The 23079-nt window shown below is 44.8% G+C and overlaps 1 protein-coding gene across 1 annotated transcript; it reads left to right on the forward strand.

Moving 5' to 3' along the window:
• Nucleotides 1-3187: 3187 nt before the first annotated feature.
• Nucleotides 3188-17753, forward strand: CTSE (cathepsin E). The gene is made up of 9 exons (XM_003272948.4): nt 3188-3359; nt 4018-4174; nt 4808-4925; nt 5909-6027; nt 10869-11068; nt 13114-13236; nt 14361-14502; nt 14604-14702; nt 16652-17753. Exons 1-9 carry the CDS (start codon nt 3292-3294, stop codon nt 16814-16816), a joined length of 1191 nt encoding a protein of 396 aa, XP_003272996.1. The 5' UTR covers nt 3188-3291; the 3' UTR covers nt 16817-17753.
• Nucleotides 17754-23079: the final 5326 nt, after the last annotated feature.

A 23079-nucleotide genomic window follows, 5' to 3' on the forward strand; every position in this document is an offset into this window, starting at 1 on the left:
ACTCCTTGATCCAGGGGCTGCAGAATGAATATTGGGTTAGCAGGCATAAAAACATTTATCTCTTTATAAATCTCCATCAGAGCTCTTTGGCAATGAGTTGCATTGTCAATGAGCACTAAAATTTTGAAAATAATTTTTTTTTTCTGAGCAGTAGGTCTCAACAGCAAGCTTAAAATATCCAGTAAACCATGCTGTAAACCAATGTGCTGTCATCCAGGGCTATGTTGTTCCACTGATAGAGCACAAGCAGACTCTATTTAGCATAGTTCTTTAGGGCTCTAGGATTTTCAGAATGGGCAAATGAGCATTGGCTTCAACTTAAATTCACCAGTTATCCCCTAACAAAAGATTCAGCCTGTTATTTGAAGATTTGAATCCAGGCATTGACTTCTCTCTAGTATGAAAGTCCTAGATGGTATCTTCTTCCAGTATAAGGCTATTTTGTCTATGTTAAAAATCTGTTGTTTATTCTAGCCACCTTCATCAATGATCTTAGCTAGATCTTCTGGATAACTTGCTGCAGCTTCTGCTTTGGGACTTTCTGCTTCACCTTGCAGAAATCTCCATAGGCTTCACCTATGGAGATGGCTTCTTTCTTTAAATCTCATGAGCCAACCTCTGCTAGCTTCCAACTTTTCTTCTGCAGCTTCCTCACCTCTTTCTGCCTTCATAGAATTGATGAGCGTTAGGGCCTTGCTCTGGATTTGGCTTTGACTTAAGGGAATGTTGTCACTGCTTTGATCTTCTATCCAGACCAATAACACTTTCTCCATATCAGCAAGAAAACTATTTTGCTTTCTTATCATTTGTGTGTTCCCTGTAATATCACCTTCAATTTCCCTTAAGAACTTTTCCTTTGCATTCATGACTTGGGTAACTGTTTGGTATAAGAGGTCTAGCTTTCAGCCCTTCTTGGCTTTCAACATGGCTTCCTCACTAGGCTTAATAATTTCTAGCTTTGAATTTAAAGTGAGGAACATGCAAATCTTCCTTTCACTTAAACAGTTAGCGGTCACTGTAGAATTATTAATTGGCCTAATTTCAATATTGTTGTATCTCAGGCAATAGGAAGGCCCGAGGGGGAGAGAGAGGGAGAGAGAGAGAGTTGGGGGAATGGCCAGTTAGTAGAGCAATGGAGCAGTCAGAACACACAATTACACTTATTAAATTCTCTGTCTTATACGGGTGCAGTTTGTGGTACCCCAAAACAATTACAATAGTAACATCAAAGATCACTGAGTATCACCAAAACAGATAAAATAATCATGAAAAAGTTTGATTGCAAGAATTACCAAAATGTGACACAGAGACACAAAATGAACACATGCTATTGGAAAAATGGTGCTGATAGGCTTGCTTGACACAGGTTTGCCACAAACCTTCAATTAAAAAAAAAAGCAATATCTGCAAAGTGCAGTAAAGCAGAGTGCAGTACAACAAGTATATCTGTACCTTATTTTGTTTATTTAATCCTCCTTAAAAACCCATTGATGTAGGTAAGGTATTTGGCAGATGACAAAACTAAGGTATGTGGTGAATAAGCAGTTATGGGCAAACCATGGCAGAGCTTACTGCCAAAATGAATGATCTCTACTTCTAGCCACTTCTGACTGAAGCTGCCCTTCTAGGGTTAGACCGCTCTCCCCAGTGAAAGGTCAATGAGACGGGCTCCTGGGAAATGCCAAAGAGGCTTTGTTGCCTTGGGTTCAGGGGTCAAAGGTCTAGACTGTTCCTTAAGTCTTTTTGATGTCTTTTTAACATTTTTGGACCCAAGGGCGGGTTTGACTTAGCTCCATACTCCACGTTTGCTTGCCTTTTGAACTTCAGAGATGAAAGGCAGGTCCCATAGCACTTAAGAGATTTTCCAGAACACTAGCTGGTCAGGGCAGAGCTAAAGCTAAATCCAGGCCATCTACTTCCTATTGCTGAGCTAGTGCCCTCTGGAAACATTGGCATATGGTGGTGGCCTCTGCTGCCCTGGCTAACTTGAGTCAGGGTCAGGGTCTTCCTACCTGTAACCCCTTCATCCCCACCCCAGGCAGTGAAGCCCCACCATCTGTTTATGAGGTGGGTGGCCACAGAGATAGGCTGATGGTGAGGGGGTTTCACATACAGCGATAACTAAGGCCTGAGCCCCACCCACTCTCCACCCCTGCACTTAGTCCCACTTGACAGATAGAAGATCCTATAGTCCCTGAGCACTGTTAAGGGCTGAACTCTGTCCTCCAAAATCCATGTTGATGTCCTAACCCCTAGCATCTCAGAATGTGACTGTATTTGGAGATAGAGTCTTTAAAGAGGCATTAAGGGTAAACGCAGTCATTAGGGTGGGCCCTACTCCAACATGACTAGTGTCCTTATAAGAAGAGGAAGTGTGGACACAGACACACGCTGAGGGACAATGCATGGGAAGACACAGAGAGAAGGCAGCCATCTGCAAGCCAAGGAGAGAGGCCTCCGAAGCAACCAAGTCTGCCAACACCTTGATCTTGGACTTCCATCCTCCAGAATAGTGAGAAAATAAATTTCTGTTGTTTAAGCCCCCAGTACTTTGTCATGGCTGCTTTAGTAGACTCATGCAGGCACTTGCTCCAGATGCTGACCCCCTTGACCCTCCCTCGCTGCCCCTGCATTCTCCTCCACACACCCCTGAGCCCCAGCCCCAGATTCATCAAGTCCTTAGAGTCAGGAGAGTGGGCTCCATAAATCTGCAGCCACATTTTCCCATTTCAGGGCCTTTGAGGAATGCCGATTTGTGCTTCAAAGTGGGCCAGGGAAGGATAAGCTGCCTTTGGAGCATTTGAGAGACTGAGGAGAGAACAGGAATCACTGAGAAAACAGACTGATGAGTATGTTGAGTCAGAATCCTGCCACCCATGACAAGTCAGCTCCCACCCCTCCAGAGTCTCCAGCTAGAGCACTTGCAGTAACAGTTTAGTGGGCCTTTCCAGGCGGCCAGGCATGTGCTGCCCTCCGGATTCATTAACAGGGTTTCTTGGGGTCAGAGGAGGTGCCAAGGCCCTGAGAGAAGCCAAGCCCCAGAGGACCCCCAAGTTCTCCCCTTAGACTCACATTCCTCTTGTAGGTGGGAAAGGGACGGAGAGGTGGAGGGGGGAACGCCCTGTTCCACACACTGTATTTACTCTGGGCATGGCTAATGACTCCAGGGCCTTATCATTCGGCCCTCAGACTGGGCTGGGCAGGTCTGAGAGTTAGGGAAAGTCCGTTCCCACTGCCCTCAGGGAGAGAAGAAAGGAGGCGGCAAGGGAGAAGCTGCTGGTCGGACCCACAATGAAAACGCTCCTTCTTTTGCTGCTGGTGCTCCTGGACCTGGGAGAGGCCCAAGGATCACTTCACAGGTGAGGAGACGTCCCCGCACTGTGTTCAGCTGAGTAGTCCCCTGCCCTGCAACTCAGGGCTGCTCTGGGATAGGAAAGCTGACGGGGAGATGAAGAGGAGGAGAAGCTGAGGGCTTGCATCAATGCATGGAAGAGGCTTACCCAGTGGCTGCCTGTGTATGTCCTTAATCTCCAGTCTGCGACAAGTCATTCTCCTGCCTCCACCTCCATGGAGGTGCCTTACCAAGTTCCAGGGGGCTTCTTGTGTTGCAAAAGAGCAGGAACCTGCAGTTGTGGTTTGTAGCTCAAAGCACCCCAGTACTTCCCCAGGGATCTGACTGTCACTGCCCCCAAGAGTTTTTCTGTCCCTTTAAATCAGCCCTTTGTGATGTTCATGTAAAACTGCAGACCACCCCACATCTCCCATTTTCCTAGATCTCAAAGAGCTCAGCTCCAGGAGGGGAGCCATTTCCACTCTAAGATTCTAAGACTCTACAGGGCAGAGATGAGGCCAGGCAGGCTGAGTGGCAGAGGACGCTGATCCCACCTGTATCCTGTGTGCTGTCTTGCAGATCCCCCCCTCTATCTTCTCTAGATGTCCCCTGAGAAAATGGGACGGGAATGGGGGGAAGAGGGAGGCAGAAGTACATCTCCTGCTCACATGGGGGTTTGTCTCCAGGGTGCCCCTCAGGAGGCATCCGTCCCTCAAGAAGAAGCTGCGGGCACGGAGCCAGCTCTCTGAGTTCTGGAAATCCCATAATTTGGACATGATCCAGTTCACCGAGTCCTGCTCAATGGACCAGAGTGCCAAGGAACCCCTCATCAACTACTTGGATGTGAGGCCTCCTGGGATCAGGGCTGGGGAGAGGTGGGAGCAGGAGGAAGGCCCAGCATTAGGGCATGGCCAGTGCCACATCAGTAGCACTGAAGGCCATTGTGGATTTCTTCACTTGGATGATGATCCATGGGGACTGATTCCCTGGGTCCCCATGGAGTTGGCTAAGCAGGCCCCAGTGTACCCAAACGTCAGAGCTCTCTGCAGAAGGAAAGGGCTGGGGGTGAAAGCATCATCCCACACTGAAGGCCCCTGCTTCTGCTCTCAGCTGGGCAGCTTACTGGCTGTGTACCCTTAGGCAAGTTACTTAACCTCTCCCAGCCCCAGTTCCCTGGTCTGTAAAACAGGTGGTTCTTCCTCCACTGCCTTTCCTACAATGTATTTATAAGAATCAGGTTAGCACAAGTAAAATCAAATGAAGTAGCCAGAGGCTTGGTTTGATTTCCTCCCTCATGGCCATTTCTCTGCTCCTTTTACCTTTTACTTTCCAGTGTTGCCACTTCCCAGGCTCTGTAAACTCCAGTCTGTAGTACCCCAGGCTCTGGCCCCAGGGAGCTTTCCCTTGGCTTCCTGGTGAGCACCCATGTCCCTTCCCACCACCCACACCCTCTTTCCTTCTCACTCTTCCTTGCAGATGGAATACTTCGGCACTATCTCCATTGGCTCCCCACCACAGAACTTCACTGTCATCTTCGACACTGGCTCCTCCAACCTCTGGGTCCCCTCTGTGTACTGCACCAGCCCAGCCTGCAGTAAGTGGGGCCAGGAGCACCAGCAGAGAATGTCTGGGGGCTAGTCCTGGGAGTCCAAGCCTGGTACTCCGGGGAAGGGGGGCTTAGGTTCCAGAAACTGGCCATCCCTGCCACACCAGCTTCCCCTCTCCCACCTTTGAGTCTGCCCTGGAACTGCTTATAGCAGAGATAGAGCAAGGCCAAGGAAGAACTAAAATGTGGCTGCTGTCCAAGATAGCAACTTTCATACTGATCAGAATTAATAGAAAGAAAGCCATTGAAAAGAGAAGTCTTTGACATAATGACTCACTTCCTTTGGAACACCCAAAGGAATATAGGGGAAAGTTTAATTTAATTGGTTATTTCTGAGCAGGTAGGTGAGTCGGGTTCTAGTGTAGATAGTCTGCTTGCTTCAGGAGGCTTGGTAGCCTTATCTCCTGGTGCACAGAGGTGGGGCTGTTGGGGCACAATGGCATGGGTGGGTCCATTTGGCCAGAGGTAACTCAGAGGTTTCAGTGAGGATTGGAAAAGAAGAGCTACAGAAAGATGTCTTGTTCAACACAGGACAAGTCCCAGAGACAGAATGTCTCTGGAAACCCCAAGGCTAGAGATGTTCATGGGTTGGGAGAAAAGTTGGGAGTAATTTCCTGGGGCAATTGTTTATCCCTGAGTTTCTTTTGAAGCCAACCTCTGACCCACAATGGGTGGCAGGGACTGTGGCTGGCACCTGATAAATGGCACTTATCTTGGTGTGCCTCATGAGGTCATTGTGGACAATCAGGTTTGCTCAGAGACAGCTATTTGGTCCCCAATTAGGCCACATCTGTAGCTAGAGGAAAATGTAGTTGCTCACTAGGGAGGGGCATCGCCAAGCTTCTAGGGGCCCCCACTCTGTGTTGAGAGCTGAGGGAAGAGACCCTGCCACTCTGGGGCTGGGCGGCATTAGGGCAGGGATGCAGCCAGTGAGACGATGGTGTAGGCAAGAGCAATGCACTTCTTTCCAGAGACGCACACCAGGTTCCAGCCTTCCCAGTCCAGCACATACAGCCAGCCGGGTCAATCTTTCTCCATTCAGTATGGAACCGGGAGCTTGTCTGGAATCATTGGAGCCGACCAAGTCTCTGTGAGTGCAAGTCCTTCATCTTTTCTCTCTTGGACAGAAACTTGGGAGACTTATTCAGAGGTCTTACTTTTCAAATCTGCCTCAGGAATGGGTGGAAACAGGGGTTAGCACTAGCTTCTAGGAGAAAGGGCGAGTAACACTCCCCACCTGAGATGGTGGCAGTGGGTCAGTCTGCACAGCACGCTGGGCCCTGGGGGAGGGCAGCACAGGGGGACTCTGGCAGGAAGCAGTGCCCAGTGCACAAAGCCTGGTGGCAGGGTGCACAGCTGGATCTCCAGTCTCTAGGGCATTGAGGAGATAAAACCAGGTCGCCATCTTGAAGGATAAAGAAGTCCACACCAGGGGGAGAGATTTGGACTCAGTAAAATAAAGGGGCGAGGTCTGAAATAGGAGTCCAATCACAGAGGCAAAGCAGAAGCCCAGTTGTCCAAAGGCCAAGGTCCAAACTGAACTCAGTGCTGAGCTCATGAGGTGTTCCTCAAACTCCCTCTGACCTCTGACCCTCCGACTCCCTCTGAAGTCCTATGGGTCCTAGAACTATGGGAATCAGACAAATGTGGGGACGGAGAACCAGGTACTTTTTCAGGCTTATGGACAGCAATATATGCCTGGGCCTTGGGAGAAACAGAGGTTGACCTACCCATGGTGAGCATTGGTCCATGGGGTATTCCTGAGGCCAGCAGGGCACAGCCTTCATCAACATCCCTTAGAGTGGGTGGAGTAGGACATATTATCAACTGAAAGAACGCCAGAAGCAGAAAAACACCATCTATGTAAAAATATCATACAGATAAAACAATGCACTGTATTTTCTATTGGAACTATGTATGCGTGTGTATACACACATTACATATATAATATATAATATCCATATATGAATATATGTAATATACAGTATATCTGTATATATAATATGTATCCACCTGTATATATTATATAGATACAATATATAACATATTATAGTATATAATTGCATATATTATATAATATATGTTATATATTGTATAATTAATATAATATGTAATACATTACATTAATATATGTTATATAATATATTAATTCTATAATATATAATATATTATAGACTATAATTGATATAATGTATTATATTAATAATACAGTATGTGTTATATAATATATTAATATGTTGTATGTAATAATATATTACATAATATATTATGTTAATCTATTATATAATATATTGACATATATATGTAATGTGTATGTATTATGTTATATATAAGATTATATATATTATGACATATACATATATATTATATATCTAATTACATATAATATATATATAAAAGTAAAAATAACTATTTAGAAGGCTACATCCCAAATTGATCATCACAATAACCTCTGAGATGCAGGGAAGAGACCGAAATTGGCATAGAAAGGGGAATTTGAGCCTATAGCTTGTCACTTATCTGTTGGCTCACCTGGCTGCTGTAGGGCAGCAGCCAACCCCACAGCAATGTCAGCTGCATTGCTCCTTCCCTCAGTTTTTCTGGCTCCAGGGCCAGGTGTGCACTTACCTCTGTAACAAATCATCAGCTTTTGCTGCATAACATCCCCATCATTGAGGTTGGAAACTTGGGGACAGTGAGAGAACAATGTGGGTTCCAGTCCACCCTCACCCTCATGTGTTCCAACTGGCCCTTTTTCTCCCACTTGACATGTATCTTCCCTTTCTGCTGTGCAAACTATAGACTGCTGCTGCAGCATCAGGACAGAAACAATATCCTAAAGTACACTGTTTAACTAGCACCTACAGTTGCGTATAATCAATATCTATATTCACATCATTATAGCTATATCTATAATCTGTAGTACCTCCTAATGGTTCTGCTTCTCTTATCAAACCCTGATTGACATAATAAATATATGACATGCGAAAATTTGTAGATGAAGCTGATGCAGCCCTTAAAGGGACCATTTAGCCTGAAATGCATGTGTTGTTAATAGAAATGCTAATGATCAATTATCTAAGCTCCTATTTCAAGAAACAAATAACAAGAAAATGAGCAAACCGTAAACAAACAATAGCAAATCAAATGCAAAGAAACCAGAAGGAAGGAAATAATAAAGAGTAGAATGGGACACTAATGAAATAGAGAAATCACACAGTACAGAAAATTAACAAAGCCACGAATTAACTCTTTGCAAAGAGTAATAAAATTGGTTAGCCTCTCACATGACTAAATAAGAAAAAAGAAAGAAAATACAACTTAACAATGTTAGAAATGAGAAAGAGAACATTACTAAAGTTATCAAGAATAGTTTTATATTGATAAATTTTACAATTTTCAAAAAATCAGCAAATGTCTTGAGAAATACAGCATACCAAAACTGATGCAAAAACAAAAAAACAGAAAATGTGAATCTTTTAAAGATATACTCGGTTATTAAAAAAATCTTTCCACAAAGAAAAGCATCACTGATAAATTCTCTCAACACTAAAAAAAAATCAATCTTTCACAAACTCTTCCAGATATTTGATAAAGTAAAACACTTTATAACTCGTTTTATGAAACCAGCATCACTTTAATAATGAAACTTGAAAAGGACATTATAACAAAAGAAAATATAAAATTACAGACCAATCTTTCTCTCATGAATATAGATGCAAAAGTTCTAAATGAAATACTAGCAAATAAAATCTTTTGGTATATAAAAAGATCATACCAAGGGTCATCTTTCTAGGAATTTATCATTTAACAGAATAAAAGGAGAAAAATCATATGACCAATATGATGATATTAGTAGGTTAATAACATTCAATATCTATTCATGACTTCAAGAAAAACTCTTAGCAAACTAGGAATAGAAAGTAACTCCCTTAATCTGATAAAAATGAAGGGCTTCATCTAAAAGAAGCCCACAGCAAACTTTATACTTAATGGTGAATTGTCAAGAGACTTCTCCATAAGATCAAGAATGAGACAAGGACACTCAATCTCACCACTTCTATTCAACATTGTACTGAAAATCCTAGCCAGTGCAACAAGGCAAGAAAAAAGAAATAAAGAACATTAGGATGGAAAAGGAAGAAATAACTCTGTCAATATTAATATATGACAAGGTTCTATAAGTAGAAAATCCAAAAAAAACTACAGAAAGGATATTGGGATTAATATGTGAACTTAGTGAAGTTGCTGGATATGAGGTCAACATAAAAAAATCATCTGGGGCCAGGCACGGTGGCTCACACCTGTAATCCCAGCACTTTGGGAGGCCGAGGTGGGTGGATCATGAGGTCAGGAGTTTGAGACCAGCCTGACCAACATGGTGAAAACCCATCTCTACTAAAAATACAAAAATTAGCCAGGCGTGGTGGCACGTGCTTGTAGTCCCAGCTACTCAGGAGGCTGAGGCAGAAGAATTGCTTGAACCCAGGAGATGGAGGTTGCAGTGAGCCAAGATCATGCCACGGCACTCCAGCCTGGGTGACAGAGTGAGACTCAGTCTCAGAAAAAATCATTTGGATTTATATATACAGGTTGTGGATCCTTATCCCAAATGCTTAGGACCGGAAGTCTTTTAGATTTCAAATTTTTTCAGATTTTGAAATATTTGCATTATACTTACCATTTTAATATCCCAAATCTGAAAATCCATCATCTGTAATGCTCCAATGAGCATTTTCTTTGAGCCTCATGTTGGCACTCAAAAAGTTTTGGATTTTGAAGCACTTCAGTTTCAGATTTTCAGATTTGTGATGCTCAACCTGTAGCAAGTAAAGCAAATGGCAAATAGATTTTTAATGACACTATTTATAATACCATCAAAACCATCAGCTACTTTGATGTAAATTTAATAAAAAATGCGCAAGAACTCTACTCTGATAATAGCAAACATTAGTAAATAAAAGTAAAAGACTTGCATAAAAATCGCAAATATTAATGAATAAAATTAAAATAAGACCTGTACTGAAAACTAAACCCATGCCCATAGTTTGAATGACTCTGTTTCATTAAAAAGTCAAATTTTTCAAATTGATCTATAGAACCAATTTTATTCCAATCAAAACAACAGCATTTTTTCTTAGAAATTAGCAAACTGATTCTAACATTTATATGGATATGTAATACACCAATACAATCTTGCTGAAGAAAAACACTGGTAAATATTAAGATTTATTATAAAGTTACAATAATGTAGACGTGTGGTGTTGGCACAGAATTTAAAAAATAAACAAATGGAACAGAACAGAAAATACAAAACTATCCACACAGTCTTCTGACTTATGTTGAACATGATACTGCAGTATGTGGAGGAAACGATGGTATATTTATTAAATAGTGCCAGGTCATATGAATATCCAGATAGAAAAAAATAAATCTTAACTCATACCTTACACATTATCACATTTCATATAGGTTCCAGATCTCAGTGTGAAAAGTAAACAATAAAGCTTTTAGAAGAAAACACGAGAAAATGTTTTCATGACCTTAAGGTAGGCAAAATTTCTGAAACAAGTCACAAAAAAACAGCGTACAATAAGCACAATGTTGAGTGACAGAAGCCAGATACCAAAGAGTTCATATGGGATGATTCCATTCATATAAAATCCAAAAAATAAACAAAACCAATATATGCTATTAAAAGTCAGGAGACTGGCTTTTCTTGAGGAGGGGCGCAATGATTGGCAGGTGCATGAGGGCTTCTGAAGTTTGGAATGTCCTGTTTTTTGGGAATATGGCAAGCATCTTTGTGCTCATTTAGTCAAGGAAAGTTGGGAAGGAGAAGAATTAGCTTCAAGACAGAGGAAAATCCAGGAGTCAAACCCTTTGCCAGCAATCCCCTGTGCCATTCTCCTGTGGGCTTTCTCCTGCCAGGTGGAAGGACTAACCGTGGTTGGCCAGCAGTTTGGAGAAAGTGTCACAGAGCCAGGACAGACCTTTGTGGATGCAGAGTTTGATGGAATTCTGGGCCTGGGATACCCCTCCTTGGCGGTGGGAGGAGTGACCCCAGTGTTTGACAACATGATGGCTCAGAACCTGGTGGACTTGCCAATGTTTTCTGTCTACATGAGCAGGTAAGGCCCATCAAGTCTGTTAGGTTAAAGTCAGTTATAACTACAGGGAGACAACACATACACTTGACTTAGCAGTCAAAAGACCTGGTTTGGGTTTTATCTTGGTCTATTATCAGCTGTGTGATCTTAGTCAAAACATTTAACCTCTCTGAATATTGAGGAAATGGGATTTGCTTCATCAAGTAGTTGTGAAAACACTTTGCAAACTCTACTACACTGGCTTAAATTTAAGGAATCTCTGGGATTGGTTCTTCATTGATGCTGTCACTAAATATCAAGCTCCTATTATATGCTGAGTATGATGCTCACACTGGGGACACAGTGAAACAAGAAAGACAGTACCTGCAGGGGGAGGAGGCAGAAAAAAATGAAAAGTTAAGCTGACAATAAAATAATTGCTTGCTGATGGATGAATAAACAAAATGTGGCATATCCAAACAATCAAATATTTTTCAGCCTTAAAAAGGAAGAAAATTCTGAGACATGCTACAACATAGAAGAAACTTGAGGACATAATGCTAAGTGAAATAAGCTAGTCACAAAAAGACAAATACTGTATGATTCCACTTAGGTGAGGTACCTAGACTAGTCAAATTCATAGGCAGAAAGTAGACTGCCAGTTGCCAGAGCCTGGGGAGGGGAAGTGAGGAATTCTTAAACCATTGTTGATGGCCTAATGGGTATAAAGTTCCAGTTCTGTAAAATGAAAGGTCTGGATTTTACAACAGCGTGAACACACTTAACACTACTGAACTGTAGACTCAAAAACGGGTAAGATAGTACATTTTATGTTACATATTTTTACAGCAATTTTTTAAAATTGCACATTGTTGTTGGAAAAGGTCACGAGGCTCACCTGTTTCTAGGCACTCTTGTCCGGCATCCTCGGAGGGTCATCTCCTCTTCCTCCTTACACAGGAAGGTGATTTCTGACCTTCCTGACTTTTTCCAGCTCAGACCTGGCCTGCGTTCACGCTGTTTCGGCATAAGCCCATTCCTCTCTTTCCCCTCTCCCACATGGAGGGTCCTGGATTTTCCCTATCAAACTATGTTTCCTCTCCAGCATGACGGCACTCAGGACCAGGCCTAGGCAGAGCTGTGAGTAAGAGAGGCAGGTTTTCTAGACACTTCTGTTTCCCCTTGCAGAACTTCCTTCTCCCGTCGCCTGGGAAAAGTGGGCTGTAATGGGGAATATCAAGGCTTGGCAGTCAGACCGGCCTGGATTTGAATCCTGCCACTTACATTGCTTCATCTCACTGAGGCTGAGTTTATTCCACGGACCACTAGGTTGATGTGAGTTAAATAAGTTTAGACAGATAAAATCCCCAGTACATGGCCTTGCACCAAGGTAATCAACAAATGTGAGTTCCTTTCCCCACTCCCTCTGTAATACCACTGTCCTAAAATTCCTACAGGTATTCACTTCTCTCCCTCTTTACGTCCCTGATTTCAATTTTGTATCTTTCTGATCCTTTTCCTCCTCAAAATGAATCTGTCTTAGGTCCTATTTCTCCAGAATCCTGCTAGGTCCCAGAACGTAATCTGAGAAATCAATACCAATGAAAATAAGTTTCCAGGCTCTAGTAAGTCATGATACATTCATATTAGCCTCTTTGCCTTAACATAAGGAGTGAATAATACAAAAACGCCAGGCACTGTCACAACCATAGTGGGGAAGATACTTTAGGAAAAGGTGTCTTTGGGGGTTGCTTCAAGTCACACAGTGTGTACCCACCCAGGATGGTCCTGGCCTTGGTTCTGAATGACAGACCTGCTGGCCCCGTTTCCCACCTCCTTAACCTTTTTATCCAAGAAGCAGACGGACATTCACAAATGGTCAAGGGGAGCTGTTTCTAACCTTGTGTCAAAAAGGCCCAGACCAATTCACTTGCAGTAGTCAGATTCCCGGTCTCAAAGCCCAGGCTGATGTTTCTGCCTACCTGGGTGCTTGGCATGAGACCAAGAAGCAAAGGGTCCTAGCTGAGGCTCACCTCTAGAGTTTTGCAGTGGCCCTTCCTGGACAGTTTGTCTTTCTCTCCATGTAGTAACCCAGAAGGTGGTGCGGGGAGCGAGCTGATTTTCGGAGGCTACGACCACTCCCATTTCTCTGGGAGCCTGAATTGGGTCCCAGTCACCAAGCAAGCTTACTGGCAGATTGCACTGGATAAGTGAGTATTTCCCATGAAGTAGTGACAGTACTAGTGGTAAACTCAAAAGAGACACAACTCAAACCCAATTAACTGAAAAACCACTGGTCACTAGCAGAGGATGCCAGAAGCTTACTATGGTTGGAGGTATGGAGGTGCTGAGCAAATGTGCAGGAAGGGACCTCTGTAACCAGGGCAGTAGACACAGCTTCCTTCCTTGTACACGTGGCTTGCTTTTAACTCAACAGACAGTCAATACCAGTGCACAGCCTGCTCCCCTTTGTTCTTTTAACATTAACACACAAGGCAAGGGATGAGTAACATGGGGGGTTGCACAGGTTAATTGGACTCAGATCTTGCCCTCAAAAAACTTGTACAGAAGAAGAGATGCACCCAAACCGCTATCCTGCAAAATGGAAGGTGGTCAGTGCTCCAAGAGAGGTGCCACCAACGTGATCCAGCAGACAGGCACGACAGCTTCTATCTGAAGAACGCTCCAGTGCGTCATGGAGGGGGTTACATTGTAACTGAGCCGGGAAATATATACAGTATCTGGACATGAAGCAATTGGGGAAGTAGGACTACATGCCTGCCTCATACCTAGCGCCGTGCTAGACGATGCAGGAATTGGAAAAGTGTAGTTCAAGTTTCAATTCAGCTAGGATTGACTTCCTACAGGGTACCAGGCATTAGGAATGCAAAAAATAAAAGGCCTCAATGCTCACTGTCTATTGAGGGTTTTTCAAACTGTAGGAATTCACCTATTTATGGGTCATGACATTATTTTAGAAGATCCTGACCTGACCAGGCGTGGTGGCTCACACTTGTAATCCCAGGACTTTGGGAGGCCAAGGCAGGTGGATCACAAGGTCAAGAGATTGAGACACCTACATTTTTTGGTGAATTGGAATACAGTAGAAAATACCAAAGTGCACTTCAATTGCACGAATGGGTGTGTGTGTGCACTGGGTCAAGAAGTAAACAGATTTCTTCCTGTGGATCTCAGTAGAAAACAATTGAGGAATACTCATATGGTGGGTGGAAATCATTGATGTGCTCCAGGCATTGGAGAGCCCAAAAAGGAGTGGGAGTTTCCTAGGAGCCAGGGGAGGGAAGGTGGGCCAACCACAACCCTGTCCCCTCAGCATCCAGGTGGGAGGCACTGTGATGTTCTGCTCCGAGGGCTGCCAGGCCATTGTGGACACAGGGACTTCCCTCATCACTGGCCCTTCCGACAAGATTAAGCAGCTGCAAAACACCATCGGGGCAGCCCCCGTGGATGGAGAAGTGAGTGCCTGCCTGGGCAAGGGAGTGGTGGGGGCAGGAGAGCCAGGCCTTCTCTTGGGAGGTGGGAAGGCTCTAAACGGATCCTCCATATTGGGTTTTAGTATGCTGTGGAGTGTGCCAACCTAAACGTCATGCCGGATGTCACCTTCACCATCAACGGAGTCCCCTACACCCTCAGCCCAACTGCCTATACCCTACTGGTAAGAACTGTTTCCTTATTCTGCAGGCCACAGGGCCCTCCCCACATGCCTGCCACTTCCCCTTTTCAATAGCCGGCACTTTGCCCGCCTTTACCCTAAGCCCCGCCCCACGTTGTTCTGCTCTGACGTGGCGTTCCCTCTGGGAGGGACACAGCTGCCTGTGTTGGAAAGACCATGGGCTTGTTCTAATTTCCAGTTCTGCCATGAAGCAGTAGTGAACTTCCGGCAAGCCATTTAAGGAAGTCTTCTGATATTGCCATGTAGGACTTTTCAACTGACAAAGTTTAATCTCCTCAACCACCAGGTCAGACTGGAGCTATTACTATCTCATTTTATAGGTGAGAATATCGAGACTCAGAGAGTCAAATACATGGTTCAACACATGAGCTGTTTGCAGGGAGGAGTGAAGAGTAAGATTATATTTGTTCTAACATTCAAATTAACATTCCTCCTCTAGCAAGCAAATGTCTTTGGTTGCAGTAAATTCTCAAGTTTGTAGGGTGAAGTAGAAAGGGAACTCCTAGACCTTTTGGACACCTGTGAGCACTTCACACCACTGTTGGTCTGAATTTTCAGCATTGTAGGTATTCGGCATCACACTTCAACACACTAATTTTTGCAAGAGTCACTCACAGCATCAGGGTGACTGCATCAGAAGAGGGGTGCTAAGGTATAGACTGAGGGCTTCAGCCCTACCCCTAAGCCTCTATTAACTCCTTCCCAAAGCCACCAACAGACAATCCAAATAAAAACAAATTTAAAACACAGCTTCATGGTAAGTCCCCTAAGCTCCTACCACGTAGGGATTATGGAGCTACCACTGTGAACACCACACTGAGGACCAGTGAGACATTTAGACTGAGCCCTGTTCATTAGTCCACACGCCCATCAACACCCCAGCACCCCCACACTCTCACCTTCCCCCATGTGAGTTGAGTCCCTGCCAAGGTGGAAATTATTGATGTGCTCCAGGCACTGGAGAGCCCAAAAAAGAGTGGGAGTTTCCTAGAAGCCAGGGGAAGGGAGATGCATGGTTCTTTCCCGGTATGGTGAGTGGTTCTTTTAGAAGATCATTTCAGAAGATCATGACCTGACCGGGCATGGTGACTCACACCTGTAATCCCAGGACTTTGGGAGGCCGAGGCAGGTGGATCACAAGGTCTTGTGCTGGTTCTTTCGCAGTACAGCACATGGTTCTTTCCCACCAGCAGATTTCAATCAGAGCCACCTTGATCCATCAAAACTTCTGTAAAAATTTTGACTTTTCATGTCCTTCTTCTCAAGAAGTCTCCCTGAGCCCTCTGCAAATTTTCCCACACCCTCATCAGCAACTTCAAATTTCAAATGATTGTTGGAAAGACGACACTTGCCTGGTAGAGCACGTCTTTGCCAAACTAAAAATTAGATTGGAGAAGGTGACACTCTTCTCTTGAACAAGGGGTGCCTACTTGCCTCATCTAAAGGGGGTCACTCAAATGTTTGTTCCCAGAACATCGACAAGAAAATAGCAGTGGATAGTCACTAACAGAGTTCTTTCTCTCCCTTAACAAAAACTAAGCTGAGCTTCACTAGAAACTAAAGAAACCAGAATTTAAACCAAGGTCTTCCGGTGCCAACCCTTTTGCTCTTCTAGCCAGGCAACAAGGGTTTCCCAGTTGTAAAATGATGGTGACGGGGGCAGGTGGGAGTATGTAACAGACGAACAGTTCTCAAAATTGTAGAACATAGACCCCAGGCCCGTAAGAATGGACTTGTGCAGACAAACACTTTATTAAGCAACCTAGGGTAGGGACATATGAAGCAGGAGGAAGAACCCACCGACCAAAATGGTGGAACCCACCAGCTGTCCAAGGCCATCCAGTGCCAGCCACCACCACCACACAGGCAGCCTCCAGGCAGTACTACTACCTTCTTCCCCCATATGTCATTTGCGTCCTTTCCAACCCCAGGACTTCGTGGATGGAATGCAGTTCTGCAGCAGCGGCTTTCAAGGACTTGACATCCACCCTCCAGCTGGGCCCCTCTGGATCCTGGGGGATGTCTTCATTCGACAGTTTTATTCAGTCTTTGACCGTGGGAATAACCGTGTGGGACTGGCCCCAGCAGTCCCCTAAGAAGGGGCCTTGTGTCTGTGCCTGCCTGTCTGACACGCCTTGAATCTGTTAGGTTGGGCCATTCTTTACACCTACAAAAAGTTATTTTCCAGAGAATGTAGCTGTTTCCAGGGTTGCAACTTGAATTAAGACCAAACAGAACATGAGAATACACACACACACACACACACACACACACACACACACATACACACACACACACTTCACACATACACACCACTCCCACCACCGTCATGATGGAGGCATTAAGTTGTACGTTCATATTTTTTATTGATTTTTGATCATGAAAATCAAAAATTTTCACATTTGATTATGAAAATCTCCAAACATATGCACAAGCAGAGATCATGGTATACTAAATCCCTCTGCAACTCCACTCAGCCCTGACAACCCATCCACACACGGCCAGGCCTGTTTATCTACACTGCTGCCCACTCCTCTCTCCAGCTCCACATGCTGTACCTGGATCATTTTGAAGCAAATTCCAAGCATGACATCATTTTGTCCATAAATATTTCTAACATCCTTAAATATACAGTCGGAATTCAAGCATCTCCCATTGTCCCACAAATGTTTGGCTGTTTTTATAGTTGGATTGTTTGTATTAGGATTCAAGCAAGGCCCATATATTGCATTTATTTGAAATGTCTGTAAGTGTCTTTCCATCTAAAGAGTTTAGCACATTTGAACGTTGCTGGCTGAAATCCTGAGGTGTCATTTGACATGGTTCTCTGAACTTATCTTTCCTATAAAATGGGAGTTAGATCTGGAGGTCTGATTTTGTGGCAAAAATACTTCCTAGGTGGTGCTGGGTACTTCTTGTTGCATCCTGTCAGGAGGCAGATAATGCTGGTGCCTCTCTATTGGTAATGTTAAGACTGCTGGGTGGGTTTGGAGTTCTTGGCCTTAATCATTCATTACAAAGTTCAGCATTTTACCTGATCGTTTCAGCGGTCATTGATGATCATTGCTGAGATCCACACTATAATTAGGGGTGGCAGAACAGGGGTTTTTCTAATTCTGCTATCCCTTTGGCATTTGTTAGTTGGAATTCTTCTATAAAAAAAATAGGCCGGGTGCAGTGGCTCACGCCTGTAATCCTAGCACTTTCAGAGGCCAAGGTGGGCAGATCATGAGGTCAAGAGATCGAGACTATCCTGGCTAACATGGTGAAACCCCTTCTCTACTAAAAATACAAAAATTAGCCGGGCATGGTGACACACGCCTGTAGTCCCAGCTACTCAGGAAGCTGAGGCAGGAGAATGGCTTGAACCCAGGAGACAGAGGCTGCAGTGAGCCAAGATCATGCCACTGCACTCCAGCCTGGCAACAGAGTGAGACTCCTTCTCAAAATAAAAAAATAATAATAATATTTGGCTGGGCGCGATGGCTCACATCTGTCCCAGCACTCTGGGAAGCCGAGGAAGGAGGATTGCTCGAGCCCAGGGGGTCAAAGCTGCAGTGAGCTATGACCGTGCCACTGTACTCCAATCTGGGTGATAGAGCAAGACCTTGTCTTAAAAACAAGATAAAACAAAACAAAACAAAACCTTTCCCTCATCAACCATTTGCCCGGGAAAGAAGACAATTACTTGGGGTTTTGTTTCCTTTGTTTACCAGTTTTCAGAATGAGTTAGTGCTATATTAAACACCAAAGAATTTTAAACATTTGATGTGTTTCAACTCACCAGTTTTTTCTTTAATGCCAAATCACCCTATCTTTAGCCAGTGGGTGATCTTCAAGTTAGTTCCTGTGAACTTTTCCAGCCCATCTTGCACACTTCCAGTCCAATATGTGGCATCAGCCATTGTTCCACAGAATCCTGGTTCCTCAGTGGCCTCGGGTAATGACGTCATGTCTCTAAGACACTCACCTCTCAGAGCTGTTGGGAAGAATCAATGATCTTACCTAGGTGGAAGCACCTGGCTAAGAGTGGTAACTTCCCTTCCGATCTGGGTGTCATGCTCAGAGTAGATCACAACTACACAGCTGCACACATACATTTTTTGTTTGGTTTTTACTTTTATTTTTCCTTTTTAACCAAATTATTGCTTTTAAAGTCAGTTTAGAACAGCCTGATACAAATAAGCTATCAAAGCATTGTAGAACAGTTAACACTGGCTCCAGAGTCAGGCAGGCTTGGATTTCATTCCTAGCATCAGTTGTGGGACTTCTGCACCTCAGTTTGTTCATATGTCAAATGGGCATGATAATAGGAACTACAGTTGACCCCTGAACAACACAGGTTTGGACTTGCATGATTTCACTTATTCACAGATTTTATTTTTTCAACCAAAGGCAGATCAAAAATATAGTATTCAGCCAGTGCTATGGCTCACACCTGTAATCCCAGCACTTTGGGAGGCTGAGGTGGGTGGATCACTTGAGGTCAGGAGTTCGAGACCAGCCCGGTCAACATGGTGAAACCCCATCTCTACTAAAAATACAAAAATTAGCCGGCCATAGTGGCAGGCAACTGTAATCCCAGCTACTCGGGAGGCTGAGGCAGGAGAATTGCTTGAACCCAGGGGTCAGAGGTTGCAGTGAGCCAAGATCGTGCCACTGCACTCCAGTCTCAGCGACAGAGAGAGACTCCATCTCAAAAAAACAACAACAACAAAAAAAACAGTATTCTCGGGATGCAAAACCCATGTATGTGGAGGATGGACTTATCCTCTATGTGAGTTCTTCAGGGCCAACTGCAGGACTTGGGTGTGTTCAAATTTTAGTATACTTGGGGGTCCTGAAAGCAGTTCCCCACATATACCAAGGGACAACTGCGCTGCATGGGGTTACTGTGAGGATGCAATGACGTTGCGCATACGTAAACATTTACCTAGCTTACATGCCTGTGCTCATCAGGCCACAGACCTTCACTCTGCATAGGCAAGTCTCATAAAAGGCAGAAAGCCGTAGAGTAAATGGTTTTATGATTTTTCATCTAAGACAAAGCACCCTGAGCCATGTGGGAGCCCATTGTCAGACAGCACTCCTGCAGGTTTTCGGAACGGCCATTTCTGTGCAAGGGCCGCCCTGGCTGTTGAATGTGCTGGTCTGGTGCTGGCCAGGAGTCTGAGTGGTGGAGGCTGCAGTGTGAAAGTGATGCCTAAGCCACACAACATCATTCAGTCTTCACAACGACCCTGCTGGTTCTGCCACAGAAATGCTTCTGGGATCTGTTTCCTTGTCCCCACCCTCCAGTCATTACCTTTCACAGAAATATTCCAGGAACATCCTGACACTGATTCTGTCTCTTGCCCTCTGACAAACCAGTGTCTAATCGGTAAATATTTCTGAAGCCCAGCTCTAATCACACCCTTCCCCTGATGTACACTTCGCAATGGTGCCCCACTGCACGCCACATGCAATCCAAGCTGATGCAACTTCCAGGGTTCCCAGGGCCTTGCCTCAGTTTGATCACCTGTTCCCCCTGGACATCTAGTCTACCCTGCACCAAACAGAATCATCCCGATTTTCTTACTTATACACTTAGTCCTAGGATTCCTTCTTCTCCGTTCATCAGAGGAACATGCTGTTTCCCCAAAATGACTCCCTTTCAATGAGTGTTAAGATGACAGTGAAAAGCTGTCAGACGCAGTGCTGTGAGACACTAGACTGAAATCTCAGCCCATGGGATGCACTGTGAAGGTGCTCAGCTGTGACTTGGAGCCCTTCCCGTATACCCTCTCTTCTGCCAGCCAGAGGTTCAGCATCTCCTCTCCCTGGCCCCACTTCGCTTCTCTGCATATTGAGCCTGACTTCCTGCTCCATTCACCACATATCTGCACATTCCTATCCTCAGCATCCTTCAAGCTCCAATTCAAGTTCCTCCTTTCCATAAAGCCCTCTTCAACGTCTCCTAACTAGAACTAATCTCTCCTTCCTCTAAATCCCCACAACCTTAAGCTGTGTTTCTTATGCCATTATTCGCTCCATGTTTTATTTCCACTGATAAAATGAAATTCTCCATTTCTGCACCCCCGAAAGGATCTGAAAGGCTCAGATCATTGAATGAACACCTACAGGAGGGAAGGAAGGAAGCAGTGAGGATGAATACAGCGTCAGGGCCTCCTCTGCAGGGTCGAAGCTGGCGTCATTCTCCTCTGGAGCATGTGTCACAGGAACAAAAGGGAAATTGCTGACTTTTCATCCACGTGGCTGGAGGAAGTGGGCACTAGAGTCTGAGGGTGGCTGATGACTTCGCTTCCAAAGGCGTTGGGATAGTTCTGCAAATAGACCCTGAAAGTACCAGTTTGAGTCCCATGTGCAAAGGCTATAAGGACCAGCATGGACAGTTCACTTCCCATTCCCAAAGCACCCTCGGCAGCAGCGGGCCCCACAAGAACGCTCACATCTTCTCTGAAAGAGGATCAAATGCGCCTCTACACCCCTATGGGGGCTCGCTGTCTAATCCCTTCTCTCTCTCTCTCTCACACACACACACACACACACACACGTTCACTTAAAACTTGGCCTCAGAAAAAAGTAGAAGACTATGGGGGGAATTTCTAAAGGGCAACAATTTAAGAACAAGTCAGTCATCAAAAATTAGTGGTTGGCCTGAGGGTGGCCTGATGCCTGCTTTCCCAAGTCACCCAAATGGAACATTTGGGGTGAATGTGCTCTGGGGTGGAGGTTTTCCAGCTTCAGTGTGTGCTGCCCAGTGCTGCTCTCCACGGAAACCTTTGCCTCCTCCCTCCAGGCATGTTTGCTAATTGAAACAAGGAAATCAGCTTCAACTTTTTTTCCACTGAAGAAACCACACACAACATACCCAGGCCAGGCCTGTACCTGGCACCGTGAGCAGCCCAGTGTGGGATTCAAGGATACTCGCTCTGCATCCCCCGGAGAAATGTGTAGTCTAATCGGCCAGATGAGACGTAGGCAGCAGCCACAGAGCAGAGTCAGAGACTTCTGTTGGACACGAGGAAGAACTCCCTGACCCAAAGGATTATTAGACGAAGAATGGGCCCAGGGAGGCACAATCTGCCCCCAGAGATGTGGGGGCAGAAGGGGGCATCCAACGCATTACACGCCTTGAGGGGGCTCCGGCGAGGCCTTATAACCCCTGACCAAGGCCTGTCTAAACTCACTTCATTCTGCTTTCATCCGCCAGTCACAGCAATTCCAGGCATAGTTCCAGGCAGCTCAAAGAGATACTAAATTAGCCGCATGCTAGCGGCGTTTTAAATTGCTGTAGTCTCCTAGGTACTTCAGGTTGGGTCACAATCCTCACTTGAGAGGAGACGTCAGGACTTGCTTCATATCTCACAAGCCTGGTGTGGAGTTTAATGTATGTATTTGTTGTGTGTGTGTGTGCGTGTGTGCGTGGCATGGGTGTGTGTGATGTGTTTGTGTGATGTGTGTTGTCTGTGGTATGTATGTATGTTGTTTGTGTGTGTGGTGTGTGTGTGCGATGTGTGTGTGGTGTGTGTGGTATGTATGTAGTTTGTGTGCATGATGTGTATATTGTGTGTGGTATGCTTATGTGTTGTTTCTGTGTGTGATGTGTATGTGTGTTGTTTGAGTGTGTGGTGTGTATGTATGTGTGTGTATGTGGTGTGTATGTGTGTGTGTGGTGGTGTGTCTGTGGTGTATATGGTATGTATGTGGTGTGTTTGTGTAGTATGTGTGTATTCTGTGTGCCATATATGTGTGGTGTGTATGTGTGTAGTGTGTATTGTGTGTGGTATGTATGTATGGTGTTTGTGTGTGGTGTGTATGTGTGGTGTGTATCTTGTATGTGGTATGTATGTGTGCTGTGTATGTGGTGTGTTTGTGTTTTGTGTGTGTTGTGGTATGGATGCATGGTATTTGTGTGTGGTGTGTGTGTGTGGTGTGTTACGTGTGTGTGGTACGTTTGTGTGGTGTTTGTGTGGTGTGTTTCTTGTATGTGATATGCATCTGTGATGTTTGTGTGTGGTGTGTATGTGTGGTGTGTGTGTGTGATGTTGTGTGGCGTGTATGTGTGGTGTTTGTGTGTGGTGTGTATGTGTAGGGTGTGTGTGTGTGGTGTGTGTGTATGGTGTGTTTGTGTGATGTGTGCGTGATGTGTGGTGCATGTGTTATTTGCGTGTGTTGTGTGTGGTATGTATGTGTGGAGTTTGTGCATGTGGTGTGTGTGTGTGGTGTGTATATTGTGTGTATTCATGGTGTTGTTTGCATGTGTGGTGTGCATGTGTGGGGTGTGTGTGGGTAGTGTGTGTGGTGTGTGGCATGTATGTGTGTTATCTGTGTGTGTGCTGTGTGTGTTGGAGTAGGG

This window comes from Nomascus leucogenys, chromosome 5 (genome assembly GCF_006542625.1).
Source record: "Nomascus leucogenys isolate Asia chromosome 5, Asia_NLE_v1, whole genome shotgun sequence".
NCBI classification, from domain to species: Eukaryota; Metazoa; Chordata; class Mammalia; order Primates; family Hylobatidae; genus Nomascus; species Nomascus leucogenys.